This window comes from Haemaphysalis longicornis, unplaced genomic scaffold (assembly GCF_048455015.1).
Source record: "Haemaphysalis longicornis isolate Haplotype H1 unplaced genomic scaffold, Haemaphysalis longicornis Haplotype H1 scaffold_199, whole genome shotgun sequence".
In the NCBI taxonomy this organism is placed as follows: Eukaryota; Metazoa; Arthropoda; class Arachnida; order Ixodida; family Ixodidae; genus Haemaphysalis; species Haemaphysalis longicornis.
In genome coordinates, this window is record NW_027526294.1 from 167772 (window position 1) to 187287 (window position 19516).

At 45.6% G+C, this 19516-nt stretch overlaps 1 protein-coding gene across 2 annotated transcripts in view; it reads right to left on the reverse strand.

Moving 5' to 3' along the window:
- Window positions 1-2169: 2169 nt before the first annotated feature.
- The window catches only part of LOC144166916 (lon protease homolog, mitochondrial-like), a 37520-nt gene continuing 20173 nt past the window's right edge, over window positions 2170-19516 (reverse strand). For both annotated transcript variants that reach the window (XM_077696366.1, XM_077696365.1), the window contains exons 13-21: window positions 13420-13475; window positions 11150-11237; window positions 10947-11069; window positions 10140-10256; window positions 7635-7775; window positions 7088-7253; window positions 5826-6046; window positions 4288-4452; window positions 2170-2500 (exon numbers count right to left, since the gene is read on the reverse strand). In XM_077696366.1, coding sequence (XP_077552492.1) covers window positions 2354-2500; window positions 4288-4452; window positions 5826-6046; window positions 7088-7253; window positions 7635-7775; window positions 10140-10256; window positions 10947-11069; window positions 11150-11237; window positions 13420-13475 — 1224 coding nt within the window. In that variant the 3' untranslated portion in view covers window positions 2170-2353. The remainder of the gene's footprint in view (window positions 2501-4287; window positions 4453-5825; window positions 6047-7087; window positions 7254-7634; window positions 7776-10139; window positions 10257-10946; window positions 11070-11149; window positions 11238-13419; window positions 13476-19516) is intronic.

A 19516-nucleotide genomic window follows, 5' to 3' on the forward strand; every position in this document is an offset into this window, starting at 1 on the left:
AGTCCCACCCCTACACTTAGCACCTCTCACACACTGTACCAGTAGAAAAAGACCAGTTTTGTTTGCAAATGAGCAAATGCCAAGCACTCAGGGGGCTTTTGGAGAATACCAAAAAAATTCTTTATCAAGAGATTGGTATTCTGAAAGGGCAAGCATGCATTTGCAGCACTAACGTGGTGGCTGAGTAGCTAAGCTGTCGTGCTGTTTCGGCACACTGACGCAGATCCAACCTTGGCTGCTGTGACTGTTTTTCTGATGGAGGGGAAAAACAAAAATGCCTGCGTAGCGACATTTTGAGGCATGTTAAAGACCCCCAGTGGCCTGAATTAATCCGTAGACCTCTAAGACAGTGCGCCTTATGGCCGAGGTGTAACATTGGCATGTAAAACGCGAATGAGTACTACAGTCGAATCCCGCTACAACGAAATTGACGGGACGTGCGAAAAATTTCGTTGAAGCGAAAATTCGTTGAGGCGAAATCTGCCGCAACACACCACGGAAAGGCCAGAAAAATAGCCCCGTATGCTTCCGCATCATTGGCAGCATAATACAATGTTTTTAAAAAGGAGTGACGCGCAATAACGTCATGTTTATTCGGATAACAAACATACCAACGGTTATCTGTTCTTTCACTGCACGCGAAGAACGCATTGCGGAGTGGGGTGAAGAAATGCAGGCGCAAAACATATTGCTGTACAACAAGGCGTGTCCACCGAGCTGATTACTTGCAGATAGCTGCAAGGCCGTCGGACGCCCCCCTCTCACTTGTAGCAGGAGCAGTGCTGTTATCTTATCATCTGACATGGTGCGGCAGCTACTGACCTCGGCAGGTTAGACGCGCGCGCTTGCATTTAACACAACTGCGCGCTCATGACTAAGATAGGATGACTTGGCTTCAAGACCAAACACGCAAACATGATTTTTGCTCTTGATTGATTGTAGGGTTTAACGCGCCGACGCAACGCAGGCGATGAGGCGCGCCGTAGTGGAGGGCTCCGGATTAATTTTGACCACCTGGGGATCTTTAACGTGCGCCGAAATCTCGTACACACGGGCGATTTTTGCTCTTGGCTATTAAGAATGGTAGAAGGAAAACGGCAAGGACAGCTGCTCACAACGCGTACATGACGGCGCCGCGCCAGCAGCGGAGCACATTTGTGCGATTTCAACTGGATACGGATTGGCTGTAGCTCCGGCTTGGCGAACCGGGCCTGCGCCTCATGTAAAGACGGCCAGCCACATCGTTATCACCATCAAACAATGGCGTCCGCCTATGAGTTTTTTTTTTTTTTTTTGTGGCGGTGTGGCCGCACCGCGCATGTTTTCGGTGAAACTAAGCGTCCAGAATGTATAAAAAGTTACAGATAGCTGGCGCTATGCTTATTTTATTGTAAAATAATTGTTCAAACCCAGCCCAAATCATCGAAAATTTCGTTGAAGCGAAAGCAAGCCTGACAAATGGTTCGTTGCGGCGAGGACTTTGTTGCATGGACTTCTATGGCTGGCTGACGGGGAATTGGAAATATTTCGTTGAAGCGGAAATTTCGTTGAAGCGGCGTTCGTTGTAGCGGGGTTCGACTGTAGTATTGGACGTGCATACAACACTCTGCATGCAAGGAGTGACCTACAGTAAAACCTCGTTACAAAAGACACTGTTACAAGAGACACTTGGTTATAAGAGACATTTGATGGCTGGTTTTCGTATGTTCGACATGTTAGCAACATTGCATACAAGAGACCTTGGTTACAAGAGACAGGTTTTTCGGTTCCCTTGAGTGTCTCTTGTATTACTGTATCTGAACTACTGTGACACAGCAGTCAATATGGTTTGATCGGCAGAAAGCTGACACGGCAATATCTATTTGTTTCGGGTCACCATTTAAAGGTGTCTTCCATCTGTACATACTCACACCCTGTCCTGTGCATATTTTTATAAACCGCACTGTCCCAATCTGCCATTTCAAGCTGAAACAAGCAGCCCTATACAAGTCCCAAGCAGAGTCCAACTCGTCGATGTGTGGTGGTGCCACACTTTGAAAATGCATGCCCTGCAAGGGCGTTCTGAGCCCCCTTATGTGATTAATAAACAAGGAAATGCTCAAAGAAGACGTGTGCTTGTTTAGCTGAAAAAGTGCTGCGGACAGCATCACTCAGGGTAAAAAGCTGTGATGGGGTAAAAAGACGGCAACTCTGTAGTTTATTTGCCAACTTGTGATGAACAACTGGTGAACCCACCGATAGAATGCGCGTAAATCCTGCCAAATGTGAGGCTTCACCCACACTCGGCACTTATGAAAAAATCATTCGAATTCGCACTAATCCTGACTAATGCAGTTGACTACTAACGTACAGCTCAGCCCTTCAGCACGAAGTCGAACACCTTGGAGTAGTGGTCCACAAAGTGTACGTCCAAGCCCTCGGTAATGAAGCTCGGCAGCTCGGCGTAGTCCTTCTTGTTCTCTTCGGGCAGGATGAGGCACGTGACTCCAACCCTCTTGGCCTGTGCACAGCCAACAAAAAAGGCACAAGTGCAAGTGGTTAGCTGCTTGCCTCAAGTACTGTAAAAGCTTTTCTAATGTAAGAACTGTCATCTTAAAGGGGCCCTAAATAGGCTACCGAATGTTAAGATTTTGCGTGCGCAGTCACTGGAGTACTATCCAAGAAACGTCATCCCGCAAAAATTGTTTAAATGCGTTAAGTATTAGCCGAGTTATCGCTCATTAAAAGGGGCCACCAATAAGGCCTGGGGCTCTCCTCCTCTAGTAGCTCCTCCGAAGCATTGTGGAAGCCACGACGTCATCGACCCGGCGCAAGACCACCGAGAGAAACAGGGCAATCCATCACCCTCCTTGATGTACGTGCAGTCATTGGCTGCGCTAAGCCCTGCGCGCACTTTTTTTTTTTTTTTTTTTTTAGTACTCGACGCGCATGCTCTGCCCACCAGATTCCGGTTGCATGGTGAGCGCTGTCGCTGTGGTTCGCGTTCGCGGCGCCGTACTCGTGCGTCATAGAGGGACGTCAGAGCCAGAAAGAACTGCGTTAGAGTGCGGCAGTGTGGCGGCAAGGTATGGTTGGTGAGCCAGGAGAGCAAGTTAAATCTTTTTTCGTGTTTGTGCGGCGCCTGCTTTACGCAGAGGTGTAATATTTGGTATACGTTGTCGTGAAGGGGTACTCTAGCGATTGCGCGATTGAAATGGCGACCTTCGGAAACCTATTTAGGGCCCCTTTAAAGCACAACTGTGTTTTCCATCGCAACAACCCCAACAGTGCACAAATATAAGTTTTCCACGTATTTTGAAACTGAAGAAGACAGAAATGTTCCTCCTCAATTTTTTGAAGAAACTGTTTACATAACTGCCCCCCCCCCCTCTATAAGCCTAATAAAAAAATGCAACTGTGACCTAACTCTGCTCCTGTTAATGGATCTACTTAAACAGCACTTACTGTCCCATAGGCACAGATGAATAAATGCCACAGGAGTTGCTTTGCTTAAGTAAACCTATTAAAACAAAGTAACAAAAATTTACCCTGCATTGACTTTTCTGTAATTCATACATTCAAAACTCGATTTAACGAATGTCCCGATTTAACAAAGAAATCCCGATTCCCCGTCAGACGCCCATAGAGCCCAAAGCTTTGACTACCTTGAAATAACAAAACCAATATCATTATCTGTAAATGAACCTTTTCTGAAAAAAAAAAAAATGCAGCTGAAAAAGTGTTTCCCTTTGCCGAGTCAGCCCGTGACTGGGTGTGACTCGGAAGATGCCTAGACAGCATTCTTTCATGACGCCGCTTGCATTTGTGACGCTTCCATCTTCCACTTGTGACGAGGCTGTATGACCTCAACGCAAGAGCTGTGTACCAAGCACTAGCACATGTAGCACAGTTGTGCTCGCGAAACGCAATTTACCTCTCTGCTTGAAAAAGCAACGCAACTGCTTCCTTGAATACCACAAGCCACGAGAGTGTAGCTGGCAAGGAGGTAACAAGTAGAAACGGCCACTGTATGATATATGATACATTCATTAAATGTTACCTTACCCCTAAATAAAGGTACACACGTTTCTGGAATTTTTACTTTCCTGAAAATATGTGTGGGCTTTTCGAGGTTAACATGCCCATCCACGCTCATGATTCCTTTTTTGACTCCTCTCTCTCCTCAATGCGTCTTCGTTGGTAAGCATTGCATGGTATAACTCCTGCCTGAGATCACAATCAAGGGTGTTCCCATAAACGTCCCCAATTAGGGCAGCCTGGCAGTGCCTATACATGTGGGATGCTCACCGCTATTGTCTTCTCCTTGATGCCTCCCACGGGCAGCACCTTCCCAGTGAGCGACACCTCTCCCGTCATGGCCACGCCTGGCCTCACCGGTCTGTCCAGGGCCAGTGACAGCATCGCTGTCACCATGGTGATGCCCGCACTGGGGCCATCTTTGGGCACGGCACCCTGCGGGTTGGCACGGGGGCACAGGGTCAAATTGCAACGTTAAAGACCTCTCAATAGCCTAGCACCAAAAAAGTAAAGAGAAGCAAGAATGAAAAAGAAAAGCGGGCACATTAAAGTGACAAGGAGTTTGCGCCACTCACAAGAGTGTTAACACAAACATTTCATACGCAGCAAGTTTTAGCAATGTTTGGTGCCACTATCAGGGCAGTGCCGCCTACTTTGGAAGACTGAATCTGAGCCAGCTTCAGTGAACCCCCAACGTGAAGTTAAGAGTTGGGCTTTTCCAATTCCAGCATTCAAAAGAGAATCTTTCATCTGTAACCTGAAGCTAAAGCTTGCCCTTTTATCTTGATTCGGGTACTGCAAGAAGAAACAAGGCTGCAACTTTATTATTAAAAAAGGAAACTTTTTTCCACCATGGAATAAAAGAAGGACATTATGAAAGTACAGAATAAGTATTTAGCCAACGCCATCAGTTTTCACTTGAGTATTGGAGATTCGTCTAACAGGTTTTAATAACGCAGGAGCAAATACCCTCCATTCTTTCATTGTTTTTTTGTGCACTCTCATTTTATTTCAGCTAAGAGGGCTGCATCACATGACTAAAGAAAGGAAGAACCAAACAAACAAAGAATGTACTTAATTAAGACCAGCAGTAAATTGAAAGCTTCCGGCTGACTCGTCGTGCACAGCACTGTTTGCAATCAGCTTTTCAGACAGTTCAGAAAAATCCCAGCCATTGTGATGGCCCTGAAAGCAAAGGTCAGCAGAGCAAGCTAGAAAGGAGGACAACAGAGGCGCAAAACTGTGACGTCAACCGTGCAACAAAAGTACGCCCCAATAAGATGGCTCCTGAGGTGCACAGTTGGGTATGCGATGGCAGGTTTAGATTCGCAGCAGTGGTACTCGCTGGAAGACGCAGTTAACATCTTTTGCAGGCAGGGGTAACAAAGGGCCAAGTGCAGCAAAGTGATAGCACATAGATGAAACAGCAGCCTTGTCAATCATGCCCAGAGGGCATTGTGAAAATGCACGAGTTCAGAGTTGTGCACTCATGAGAGAGCTACTCTTCTTGTTAAAGTGACTGAGCATTGCAAAAGCAGAAGCCTCTCCATTAAGCAAGATGGCACACTACATCCTCCAGTGCACCCACTGTGAGCAGTGCCTGTAGTACTGCCCCCCCCCCCCCCCCCCCTTTTTTCGGAGGTGATTAGGCATGGTGAAGAAGCTTATTTACGACTGACCTCACAAGCTTTAATCCATCACAAGTGCTACACATGCTGCGAACACAGTGCCATGCTCCCAAACTGTGCCCCCACATGCATGATGCCCTCCTTGAAAATGCGGTCAACCCAAGTATGCAGAGGCCCCACCTCTGGCACGTGTAGGTGGATGTGGGCCCTCTGGAGGAAGTCGTTCCCGGGCGCCTGCTTCAGGGCAAAGGCCTTGGCGAAGGAGTAGGCAATGCTGGCGCTCTCCTTCATCACGTCCCCAAGGTGGCCCGTCAGCTGCAATGAGCCCTCGGGCTTCTTGTCTCCCCCGCTGGAGTCCGGGGGCCGGGGCACTGCCGTCTCTATGTACAGGGTGGAGCCGCCTACAGAAAGCAGGGGGTAGTTTTCACAACACCAGTGCCATGCACACTAGACTCTCTTGAGAGTGCCACACTCAATGCCTGCACATGCGTGTTTCTTGGTGGAAATTCAATTTAAAGTTGAAGCTATTAACCTTGGGAGAAAGCTGTGCAGAATGTGCTTCGTGATGCAGGAAGCAACGAGGCTTTTTTTTTTTCTTTTAAATTAATAGTTAGATGGAGGTGCAGTGATAGGGTCTTTGCTTAATTTGCACAATAACCAAGCAAAGTTCCAAAAATTGGTATGTAAACATGAGAGGGTTCCATTCTTTTCATCACAAAAGGCACAGCTTCCCAACTCTCTACTTTATTTATTTGAGAAAATTTGGCCTGCTTGCTTACATAGCTTGCACTGCATCGGAAGGGAGAAGTACTGACTTCATAGCCCTGTCAGCCATAAAGCAGAAGACATGTACCAGCACAGGCCAAAACAAAACAAACAAGGGATTCCTTGGCCTTTCGCTTTACTTATCCCCAGGACACACAAAGTGACAAGGTACACATCTAACAAAGGTCGGATGCGACAAGCGCATTTGTGGGTTTCCTGGAGCTCAGTAAAAGAGGGACGGCATAAGAAGAAAAACGATAAAACAGGCCATAAGGCAGTTTGTCTTCCCCTACCTCCATGCAGCCAATGTGCCTCAATCTTCTCCTACTACAAAATAAAAAAATAATGTCACAGTATAGTCATGAATGCCTGCTCATTCAAATTCATTTTTTAAACTTACCAAAAGCGCTTTGGTGCATTTCACAGAGCACTATAGCAGATTTTGAATCACTACCACTTATATCGAAATACCACTTCTAAAAAAGATTTTTAGAATTACTTTGGGATTTAGAATTACTTCACTGTAACAACAATATACTGCATTTTCAAACTGACCATTGCCGCGCTGATTAGAAGCCCAACAGCACCCCAGAAACCCGGTCGCAGGCAGCCCCAACACACAATTGTGCCCTCAGAATGGGCCGGGAGGAAAAGATGAGCGGTCGCCTCGTCCTCACCCATGGCCGTCCATGCCAGCCCCATGACGACCCCGGGTGGTGTCTCCTCGTACATGCGGTCTTGCGTGAACAGCGGCTTGCCCACAAAGTCGTTGAGGTTCTCGGGCTCCACAGTCACAACGTTGCACTCCTTGCTCACTATCTTGAACGCAGCCTTGCGGAGAATCTGCCCCAAAAAGAAGGAGGTCGCAGCCGCAGCTGGTACAGAGGCCACACGACGTTCTGCCACTCACACGGCCAGGCTGACTTTCCAAGCACCCTGTGGTTTGTTCTGCGCGATGATGCACTTGCCCGCTTGACCGTTCCACAGGATGCACAATTTTGGTGGGACATTTAGATGGTGAAGGACATCCGGTTTGTCACCGATTAAATGACTGTCAACCAGATACGCCCCATAACTATCCCCCATTTTTTGTTTTCTTCCAGTGTGACATGAAAGCAGAAAAGAACGTGCCTTACGTACAACTGCCTATTCAATGCACGCTGCTAGCGCCTGGGCCCACAATGAACAGAACAAACAAGTGCGACGAGGCCACCGAGAACTCACCTTCTCAATGTGTTTCTGCAAATTGCGGACGCCACTCTCCCGACAGTAGTACTTGATCAGCTTCTGCAGCGACTCTGGCTTCACGTCCACCTGGTCCTCAGTGATGCCGCTGTGCGTCCTGGCTTGTGGGATCAGGTAGCGCTGCATCAAGAAGGAAACAAGTTCAGTGGGAGGGCCAGGCTGAAGATGAGGTACTTCGGCAGCCAACTCTAAGAACATGAAAGTAGAAAAAACTGCGCGTAAAAGACAGGACCGTGACAAGTAGACAGGACAAGCGCAGACTCACAACTAACTTTATTGAAACAATGAAGAAAAATATATGTCATTTCTGGCACATGCGCACACAGAAGCCCGTTCGTTTATCTTTTTCTGTCAGTGCACCATCCTCTTTAAAAATTCAAATTCATTGCCGTACAAAGCAACGGATGGCACGCTAACACAATTTTTGTCATTCCTGCGTATAAAAAACGCCTCCATCAACTCTCGGGCGATTCGATCACGGCCTTTGCCCAGCACTGTAGTTTCATTTATCAACGGCCGACATGGTTTATCTTCACAGGCAAGACAATGGTGCGGAAGGTGGGACCCCGTTTTGTTTTTCATTGAAAGCTGGTGTTCCCTCAGGCGGTCATTGATGCAGCGCCCCGTCTGCCCAATATATACCTTCCCGCAAGTGAGCGGTATAGAATACACAACCCCCGTTGCGCAACGCACAAACGGTGGTTGTGTATTCTATACATACATTGTGTATTCTATACATTGTGTATTCTATTCTATAAGTTTTTTCTACTTTCATGATGCTGCACCAACTAGCCCAACAACATGCTGTACTAAGCTTCAACTCTAAGAAGTTCCCGCTAGGGCTACACCTCAGTGCAGCTATGAGCACTGAGAGATGCCAAAATAAGGCCCACAAAGTTTCCCTTTAACATGCAGTCTGTGGTTTGAGGACCTTGAAGAGGCTTTCCCATTTCTGATCTGGTTGAACATTGCCTCCCTCTAGTCTGAGAGAAGCTTGAATGTAACCTTGTTGCCTAATGCATACCTCGCAGATTTCACCTCCTTAAGAGGTCTACCACGACAGATTTGTTCAGTAAAAATTGTGGGTCATCCTTGCATCGGCCACAATTCTTCCTCAAAGTGCTTTTGTCCAAAAAAATTTTGTTCTTTTTCTAGCCGCCCTTTTATCTCCAGGACGTAAAGGAAAGTTACATCTGTCAAAAAATTCATAAAAAATCACTTCTTTTCCAATTGCCACCATTTTTTTGTGGACATTATGTTGAGGTCCTAGGCTGCTCCGTGCAGCATTTTTAAAATATTTTTGCTTTTTTCTGCTGTCATTACGCCATTGAGAAAATGCGTGGTGTTGAGCATTTTCAGACATTTTTAGCAAATACAAGCACATCCTCTCGGCCAATGAAGCAATTGTTTCTGTATTTCACCATTGTGGACAATTGGTAAAAAAATATATTGACACTGAAAAAAGCAGAAATATGCAACAAAGCATTTGTCAAATTTTAAAAAATCTTTCTGGCCGATATTCACCCCGAAATTGCGCATTGTTGTGCTTGTGGTAAAAATATCAAATACAAGGCCTTCGCTAGTAGAAATCATCGCAGTTTGTTTCAGAAAGTTTAATGAAAACAGCTCTTGTTTTAGCAGAGAAAAAAATTTTTAAATTTGTATGACACTTCACCACGTTGTTCCACAGAGCGTCTTCTCTGCACAACATGCGCCTGCCTTTATGTAGGACGTGCAAGCCAGTGGGTTCGCACTGCAAGATTACCTTTCCCTGCAATGGTTTTTCCTAGCGTCAGAACAGGAAAAAGGGATAATTCACGTGTTTGTGGGAAAACGACGTGGAGCTAGCGGCGGTGCGCCCATTCTATGAGTACGTGTAACTCAACGGCTGGCTGGACATCAGATGTGCATTTGATTTGTGGGCCATGGGAGGATTGCCCACAATTTTTACTGAACAAATCCGTGATGGTCGACTTTACAGCTGGGACATTTTCCATGGAATGACCCCAATGCAAGACTAAGTTGGAAGCAGGTGACAACATTTTCCCTATTTTGATGCAAACCATGACAGGCATCATGCCGTCCCTCAGATGTTCCTGGAAAACTCTTGGAACCATGCCACTAGTCATGGCAGTGAGTAGCCTGTGATCAGTTGGTGTTATCACCACAGGCAGATGCTATGATAGCAGCTAGTATTTATTGGTTTCTCCGACTGCCTTGTAGAAGCTGGCAGCACTTGAGCACCATTACTTGCTGAGTGTTTTTGAGGGTAACCGAACAGGTAGCCGATGTGATAATAGGCTAATTGCAAACAGGTTTTCTCAATAGTGCGACAATTAAATCGCCAGAGAAAAAAGAAAAAGAGAGCATTTTGTCATAAAAGTTGCTAGTAATATACATACAGCAGAAATATCTGTTTCTGCAGATCTTTATTATTCGTGGACTAAACTCCAACTGTCCTAGCTGGCATTCAAGTGCACTCACCTCGGCGATTGCCATTTTTTCTTCAGCAACATAGCCAGAAACTTCAATCATCTCCATTCTGTCCTTGAGTGGCTCTGGTATTGTGTCGGTAACATTTGCTGTGCATATAAACAAAACCTGCAAACATGCCATGAAACAAGAAAAGCAGGAAATCAATTTCTACAGCGGAACCTAAATTAAAGCAGTGCTCCTTTTTTTCCACTTGGTATTTTCAGTGCCCCCTACTGTAACAAAACAGGCTAGTTCGAGTTATACAACTTTATTCAGAGTTTGCCACAGTCCCAGCATCAACCAGCTTATCAAAAGCATGCGCTCAGCTGGCGTGACCCAATACAAACAACAATCAAGCAGAAGTCAGATGTTCTTTTTCTGCATTAGAAACAAAAATGAAAAAATACCAAAGCTTGAACTTTGCCATTAGAAAAAAGAATCTAAATGCAAGAAAATGCTACTTTCGCATTTGGTTACCGAATAAATGGCTTATCTTAATTAGGTTATCTACTGTTTGACAAGAGTTAACTGCTAATTTAGCTCCATTTTCTGCAACATATGGACTTCACAGTCTTTTCTTGTAATCAAAGGTAGCTCAGTGAACCAAGCCCTTGCACAATGAGCTTTTATAAACCTGCTTTCGTTTTTCTGTTTTCCACGAAACCGCTGGCATGAAGGTGCCCATGAAAGATACCTCTACCAGCGCGTATTTTCTGCCAAGAAAAGCAAATTCATAGCACATTGAATATCCATAAATGCAGGATAGTGCTTCAATTGAAACTTCATTGAAGTGAAATACAGTGCTCTGAAGATCACCTTAGAAAGGTCCACGTTGACGTCGAGGTAGTGGTCCAAGAAATTGGAATTTTGCTCAGGGTCCAGAACTTCTAACAGTGCTGACGAGGGGTCGCCCTGATAGCCTCTGCCGATTTTGTCTACCTATGAAAAGAGGAGAAAAAAAATTGAGACAAAGAAAAAAGTCAGAGTATTTGCACGCGCACTGATTGGAAGGGACTCACCTCATCTATAAGCACCAGAGGATTTTCAGTTTTCGTTTTCTTCAAGCACTGGATCAGCTTGCCAGGCATGGCGCCAACATAGGTCCGCCTTGTATAAAACCACGGAAAAGAAAAGAGGGCGTGGTCACGTCAAATAGCCCGCTACGTTTTTGCCTCCATTCAGATGATTGACAAGAAGTACACCTGTACACTTCCTATGAGTTGAAGGATTTAGCACAAATGGAAACCAGCAAAAAGTTTAGTAAAAGAAAGCTCTTGTCCACTTCTGTTTTTTTTTTTCATAGGTACAAAAATTTGTTTAAGTTCGATAACTCTACGAGCATCATGAGCTCATGTACTTACACCGTAATCTGTTTCATTATCTGTAAAAGACATGCAACGTTGCCACCCAGGCGCTTAATTCTACGTTACGTGATGCCTACTAGTGCAGTAGTTATACTTAAGCCAAATTTAAATTGGGGGGGTAGATGGTTATGAGTTTAGACCATTTGGGGTTGCTTAGTGTGCATTGAAATTTGCACACACAACCACACTGAACTTATGTTTAAAAGCAATTTAATGTTGACATAACGACGCAGTTTGTCACCGTTTCATTTTAAGTCAGCACGTTTCTCAAGGGTGCTTGCGGCATTTGGTTCGTGTTCCCCTTCCTTCAGCAAAACGGTTATGCTTAGCAAGACTGCAAACTAGAATTAATCCTGCTTCAGCTGGGACATTGAAATGTTGTATGTCCGCTAAAATGAAATCCTCAAGTTAACTTAATTTAGAAGTGCGGCTGTATGTTAGTTCCTGACATAAAATATCTTCACCTTTATGCGCATTTAATCCTTTAGTGCTAAGCTTAGGCTTCCTTCCATGTGTCATGCTTAATAAAAAAAAGCTGTGCACAATTACACAATAATCATAAACGTTAAAAAAGATAGCACAAACCCTCCGGTTCTCTCTACGCTCCTATATTGCATTGCCACAGTTATTTCATGAGTATAAATGACAAATTTTGATTAAATTTGGAGGGGGAGAATGTGAGTGGTCAGCAAGCTATAAAATAAGTAAGATCCACTTTTTAAAAGCTCTAAGCAAGACCCCCCCCCCCCCCAAAAAAAAACACAAATATGAAAAATGTATGAACAATTTTGTATTATTAGCTGGTATATATATACCCATGATTTGAAAAAGCCTCAGTAGTCTGCAGCCATAGGTCCAAAATGTGTGCTTGCACATTTTCGAGGTCCTTGACATGTCTGGGGGTTGTGGCCAAAAACCCCAATGCCCTTTTTTCACACGCGGTTGGGCCTAGCCTGGTCTGTGGGGGTGGCCATCTTGGCCAGCAGCATGGTCACGTGCGTGCTAGTACTCTTGTGAGCCGTGCATGGCGACGTCTCTGTGGTCCCACGTGATTCGGGAATGAGGACGCCAGAAGACAGACCCTCACTGGTCTCCCACAGAAGAACCCCCTTTCCATTAGGCTAAGTTTGGATGACCGCTATTTTAACTTCATGAGGACGACGACTCTGCTTGTATATTCAGTTGGTGTTGGTCACCAGGGGTATCTCGTCCCTGTGCCCTCAAGGGAAGACAAGTCTGAGCCCCCAATACTCAGCTAGGGAGCAGAGCGCTCAGCAATCATCAAATTTCGTCTACCGTTCTCAAAAATGCCCAACTCAAACCAGTGCACAAGTCTTCAAACCCCGCTACATGGCTAGTGCGGCTTGGTAGTTTTTGCTCTACCGTAGCTACATGTGTCGCTCCCCGAGATGCCATGAAGCTCTTTACTTTGCACCACAAATTTCACCATTCTAGCATTCCTTCCTGGCAAGTGAGTACTGTGACTTCATTGTGCCCCTCTGCCAGAAGCCCACGACAGGTTCACCCAGGAGCACCATTATCTTAGAGCAGGCTTAGAGCTATACACTGTGTTGGGGACTGAAGGAAAACATGCCATTCATATGACCCACAAAGCAGACTAGCCGAAACTCCGTAATTGATGAATATGCAAAAACGACCGCAATTCAAGCAGGCTGACTACCCTATTCTCACTGCTTTGTTGAGGCGTCGCTAAACAAAGCTTACTTAGAAGCTCTACTTCAAGCTGTGTGGCACATCTTGTATAAACTCAACAAAAAGTGCATGCATTACAACTGAGAAAATTGCCAGAAATTATTGCACTGCTAATCAAAATCATAACGTTTCTAAACTATTTTCGATAAGTATTTTTACGGCAGAAAAAATGCAGCCCCCTGTCAGACCGGAGGCGATCCCACAAAACGTACCGATGTCCCTTGATCTCCGCAACATCGGTCATGCCGCCAACACTAAAGCGGAAGTACTGCAGAAAAAGAAAGGAAAGATACACCACATGTTTAATCGAGCAGTGAATTCAACACCTTGAAGGTAACGTTGCTAAATGAGCCTGCTTTTATAGCCTGAGCCAGCCAGCCAGGGAAATAAAAATTGTTTAACACGACTGTGACAGGCGAATGCAGAGCTTAACAGACAGAAGCCTCCAGCAACAGCGAACACGATTTTTTCCAGCTAAGCTTTCTTCTTCTTCCTTTTGAAGGCGCATGACTGCGGCGCCGTGCTGGCCAACTTTGCAACAAAAATTTCGAAGTAATGACAAATAAGGCTGCAATAGAACTGCACAGGAATACAGGAACAAAAGCAAGCTGCACTCTGGCAGTGTGCCCCAAGATAAGAAATAATTACGGGTGTGTGGATATCAATCTTTGCTTTTGAAGCAAATATGAAGCAAATATGGTAATGATTGCTCGAACAGTCATGAAGCGAAGTGAATTTTCAGCGATTTCCAAAACGGAAACTGAAATTTACAATTTCTCAAGCATGCTTTAGTAACTGGCCTGTAGAAAAGTAGAAGGCTCACTTGAGAGCACTTGATAATTTTTATGGTGTAGAATGAACATACAGAAGCTATCCTGATGCTTTTAGCTTTGCTGATTGTATTAAATTTTATGCGGGGCAACTTTCATCTTATTAGTGGTGGCCTCAATCTCAAGTACTTCAGTTAATTAGTGTAATTAGGGTATAATTATACATTCTGACAAGCTATATGATTAACACATTTTCCTTTTAAAAAGAAATATAAATGGCCATTCCAACTTCTACGCCAACTCTAGCAAATACAATTAAAGCCATTCCACTCAATGTCAAAGCTGTCGGTAGTGCAGAGCACTGATTCACCATAATAAGCTGTAGCACCCTTATCCTCTCACTGCTACCACCCAATGCAATTCGAATTTCCTGCCTTCACAGAGCTCACGTGCCCCCTGCCTGAAACAGTGCCAGCGGGAGTTCTGTTCTTTTTGTGCTTGCTTTTCCTCCCACACGTGCCGGCATTGCACTGCCACCTTTTCTCGCTTACTATCACAAAAACCAACCCAACGAGCCTTCCGAAATAAATGAACACGGGTGCTGCCGGTTAATTACGCATATTTTGCCTCAAATGTACCTGCCATTTTCTTTGCGCTAAACCACGGGGCGATCAATGACAAGCGCCAGCGGTCCACGAGTTTTGAACGGTTAGGACTTATTAAACCGCTTGGTTTTCGAAGCCTCTGTGGGACGCTCTACGACGGTACGCCGGGCTCTACTGGGGTCCGTTATCTCACTGTGCGCCTGATTCCGGCAGTCGCTTGACATCGAGCATTACAGTGAGCTACGACAAGGCGAGCCCCTAAAGCGCTCTGCACTTAAAGAACTTGGCGTGTGGGTCAACATAAGGCAGAAAAAATTAGCCTGATTTATAAACCCTTTCAGCATACCCTTATGGCATCCCAGTATTATCCCTGTTATTGATCCCCTCTGCTTGTGTATCCCTTTAGCTGTAATAACAACGCATAAGTATCACTTTTAAAACACACTAACACCACGCGCACAGGAATCTTTTCTGTGAAGGGCATGTCATGCATAATATCGACACGTGAAAAGAGTTCTTTTTTTTTTTTTTTATTACAAGGTTTAACACGGCGACACTACGCAGGCAATAAGGCACCCCGTAATGAAAGGCTCCGGATTAATTTTGACCACATGGTGATCTTTACCGTGCGTTGAAATCTCGAACACACAGGCATTTTCGCTTTTCGCCTCCATGAGAAAAAGCGGCCACCGCGGCCGGGAATCGAGCCCACGTGCGTGAAAACAGTTGAGACCAAATTGATGCAAGTGCGTGATAAACGTGCACGGTTGGCAAGCTAGCTTCCCCAGAGTTCAACAATGTCTTTTCGTTAAGAAAGCAGCTTTATCATGATTCTCGTGATTCCTAACAGTATGAAGCTAGATGAAATTCAACTGCCCGAAAAAAAGGAGCACTACAGGCAAAAAAAAAAAAAAAAAGCATGCTTTGAGCATCATTTTATTAGTGCAAGTACATGGCCGTGCATTATCTAGGATGTGTTGACCAAGGCCTCTTGAGTGCGACCACCTTATCAGGGCTTGAAAAAGGAAGCATGCGGGCGGAGTTGCCCCAATGCCCAAAGCACCTTTCTCTTGCCGTTTCGCCACCTGTCACTGATGCAATGCAGGAAAGCCCATCGACAGTGGTGGAGAATAGAGCACTGCACGGGCCGGAATTTCTAGGCCCGGCCCGACCCGGCCCGGTAGAGACACGGCCCGGGCCCGGCCCGGGCCCGACAAGTTTTTAAAACGGGAGCCCGAGCCCGGCCCGAGCCCGACAAATTTTTATAATGTGAGCCCGAGCCCGGCCCGAGCCCGACAAAAATTTAAAATAGCAGCCCGAGCCCGGCCCGAGCCCGACAAAAATTTAAAATAGCAGCCCGAGCCCGACCCGAGTCCGGTAGAATTTAAATGAAATAAAGCCGTGCCCGCCAGACTTTCTAAGTATCAGCCCGAGTCCAAAAGGCTATAAACATGAGCCCGAAAACGTTTGCTGTTTTTAACCTAAAAGCGTAAGCATAAAGCGACTACATAAAGCAATGAATGGGAAATACTGTGATCACAATAATATAATTAGGATTTTGTTAGTGTTGACTCAACAGACTACGTTTACGTACATTTACTGCTGGAATATTTGACAGCATTTTGCTTTTACTATCTGTTGCTAAAGGAACTCGGAGATTGCGCCACGGGTTCAATTCGGGTTCATACACGAACGCGCCTGAAATTTGAGCAGATGACGTGTCCGCTTTCATGACTTCATTTCTGTTTTTTCCTTCAGTGATGAAGGCAGCATTATTTTGTCTGCGTTTGTTTTCTTTTCTGCCTTGAATCATGGTTTTAAAACTTTTTATCCGAAACATTGGCTCTGTTTCGAAAATTGGTCCCCGAAAATATATGCACGGTTGTGACTACTGCCCATACGAAAACATGTGGGCGTCCGGCGTTCCTACTTTCAGCAAAAGAATGGGGATGTGCGGACCTTGAAGGCAGCAGCTGATGGCAACAAATCTTGTCTGCCTTGCCTCGACATTTTTGGGTGACAACTTGCTTTCCGAAGTGGAGGAACCGCTTCAGTAGGGTTTGGTTTCGCCCTCCACGGACCCGTACCATCTCGACGACGCTGCGGCCGCGCATGTGCGCTGTGACTGATCCATTTATTTTGTTCGACGACGACTTCGAGCCAGCCCGCCACCACCGGGGGGGGGGGGGGGTTCCGGCAACCGTTCGAGACAAAGCGACGACGCGGGCCGCACGACCCTTCGTGGAACTTCTGTGAGGCGGACCCCGGCGACGGAATCTTTACGGCTCCCAGCCTCAGGGGATGTGTTTGTGTTGTTTTGTGAATGACTGCTTCTCCCCGCGTCTCCTCTCTCGTGCCTATTCCACCAACCCCCATCCTGTACACAGCAGTGTATTCGACGTGTGCACTCAAAATAAAGAGCTGTACTCCCATTCTTCAGTCTCCCGCTTCTTGTGGAGGCCCAGGCGCTTGGAATGCAGGGCCACACGTCGTGACCGAGGAGCCGCTTGCTACCACGGAGGTGGCAACAGTAGACAGTGCGAAGTCTATATCGCCATTGTTCTGTTTGTTTTATTTCAAAAAACATGTTGTATTGTGTGTCTGGAGTGCCCTCGTCTGGCCTGCTCTCTCCCACTATATATGCTGCCCAGACTGTCTGTTTTATAATTGATGTGAAGGCTTTCTGAGCAGAATCGTCTATTTATCATGTTTTTTTAACGGCGCCATAGCGACATTGCACTTCGCTTTTTTTATTCTTTTCACTTAACCTAAAATATCAATGGGAAAACTTCTTGCTATCAACAATTTAGAATTAGCGTCACAACACTGCCGTGCCTCAGGCACTGCTCGGGCCGGCTCGGGCCGGCAAGGCCCGAAACATTTTTCGTTCAAGCCCGAGCCCGGCCCGGGCCCGAGAAAATGTGTGCTACCCGGCCCGAGTCCGGCCCGCGGGCCGGGCCGGGCTCGGGCTTTCGGGCCGGCCCGGGCCCGTGCAGTGCACTAGTGGAGAACACTGGTGCATGTTTGCGGTGGTTGATCATACGTGTTCAAAGTGCGATACATCTGGTGCCCAACTAGTTCTGATTCATTGCAAAAAATGCATCTCGCGTGTGTTTAAGTGAGGGCTTTTCCTGTTTTCAGCAAGACATAATGTCATGTATCTCGAGACTGTTCCTATGCGTTTGTAAAGTTCGAAATACCTTGAAAATGTATTCGAAACTTTCTGATAGTGCGATTTAATTCGAAGCTGAATCAAATATGTTATTCGCCTCAATATTTGAAAGTTTTCAATCTTCAAACGGCGTGCAACTACCTGGATAGCCTGCTGAGCCTGCCCTGATTGACTGATTGTGGGTTTTAACGCGCCGACGCAACGCAGGCGATGAGGCGCGCCGTAGTGGAGGGCTCCGGATTAATTTTGACCACCTGGGGATCTTTATCGTGCACCGAAATCTCGTACACACGGGCGTTTTTGCTCTTCGCCTCCATCAGAAAAGCGGCCGCCGCGGCCGGGAATCGAACCCGCCACCTCGTGCTCAGCAGCGCAACGCCTTAGCCACTGAGCCACCACGGCGGGTTGAGCCTGCCCTGGGTCCACACGAGTGAGCAGACTGACTCCAGAAATAATCTATAGCGTATACACAGTCGGTTTCAAATGGTTCAGCTTTAGCTGGTCCATTGAATGTGGCCAAATTAAGCAGAAGGCAGAACTTAGTGAACTTCTGGTTCACACCTTCACACGGTGGTGAAAACACAAAATGTGGTCAAACTAAAAGCGAAAAAAAAAAAAAAAAGAAACCTGAAGTGTTTAATGAAACAACATTGCCGAAAGAAACAAAGAAGTGTTTTGGTTGTTCACTTCGAACGTGCGTGTGCTTAAGGGGGCACATGGGCCTTTGGGACCTAAAAATTGCCCAAAAAAGCATTTTTTTTAGGTATCCCCTTTCTCTTGACTTGCACAATTTTTCCTCTGAATATTTGGTATGTGGACCAGTACCAGGTACATATAAAAGCCATAGAGGCCTGATTTCTACAAAGAAATAACAACTTTCCCATAATTCTTAACTTTTTTGCCACAAGTGGTATCACAGTGATACGAAATTCTCGAGAGATACATCCCAGCATGTAGTGCAGCTAGGAAGATCATTTCTTTTGCACTGTGGAGCTGAGTGTTCAAACCATGCAATATGGGAAGCAGATTTTCCATTTTGTGTTTCAGTAGTTGTTCAATTAGTGTTATTTTTAATTGGTCAGCAGAAGCAGTTCAAACCTAGAAGTTAGAATTGATGTAAATGTGTATGTGATTGCAAAACAAACAAACTGCTTCCCACATTTCATTCTCCACAACTTCTGGTATCTATTCATGGCTTGCTGGTAATCTTCTGTTGAATAGTTTTTTCCTGTTGTTCTCAAGAACAATCAAGAAGAACGTAATTAACTTGGAAAGTAGTTACTTCACATCAAAACTAATTAGATATCTGAAATCAGCTAAAAAAACAAACAAGCTCATGAAATTTCGTCAAAATTGGTTTCTAACACCAGTGTGCCCTTTTAATGCTTACTGCTTTCATTATTCTGATAATCAAATGCTTCAAGACTGCTCCTCTTGTTTCCCTCGTGAAATCCCCACCCCTTTTTTAGATAATCAGGAGCTGGTGCATGGCAGGCCTTGCTTGCTGCTTTGTGCCCATCACTTGATGAAATGAAACTAAGTCGTGGCTGATTCATTGCAGCTTTGCAGCTTTTACAACACAAAACCCCAATTCACCTTTATTGCGGCATGTAGCTACAAAGTTGACCACTTTCCCCCTAAAATTTCTGAAGCGTAACCGCTGCCCTGTAAATCCAACTCAAGGAAGACATTATTCGAATCATAGAACCCAAGAATTGAGTCACAATGTTTTCAAAAGAAAAGCAAACAGTTAAGCGCCTTG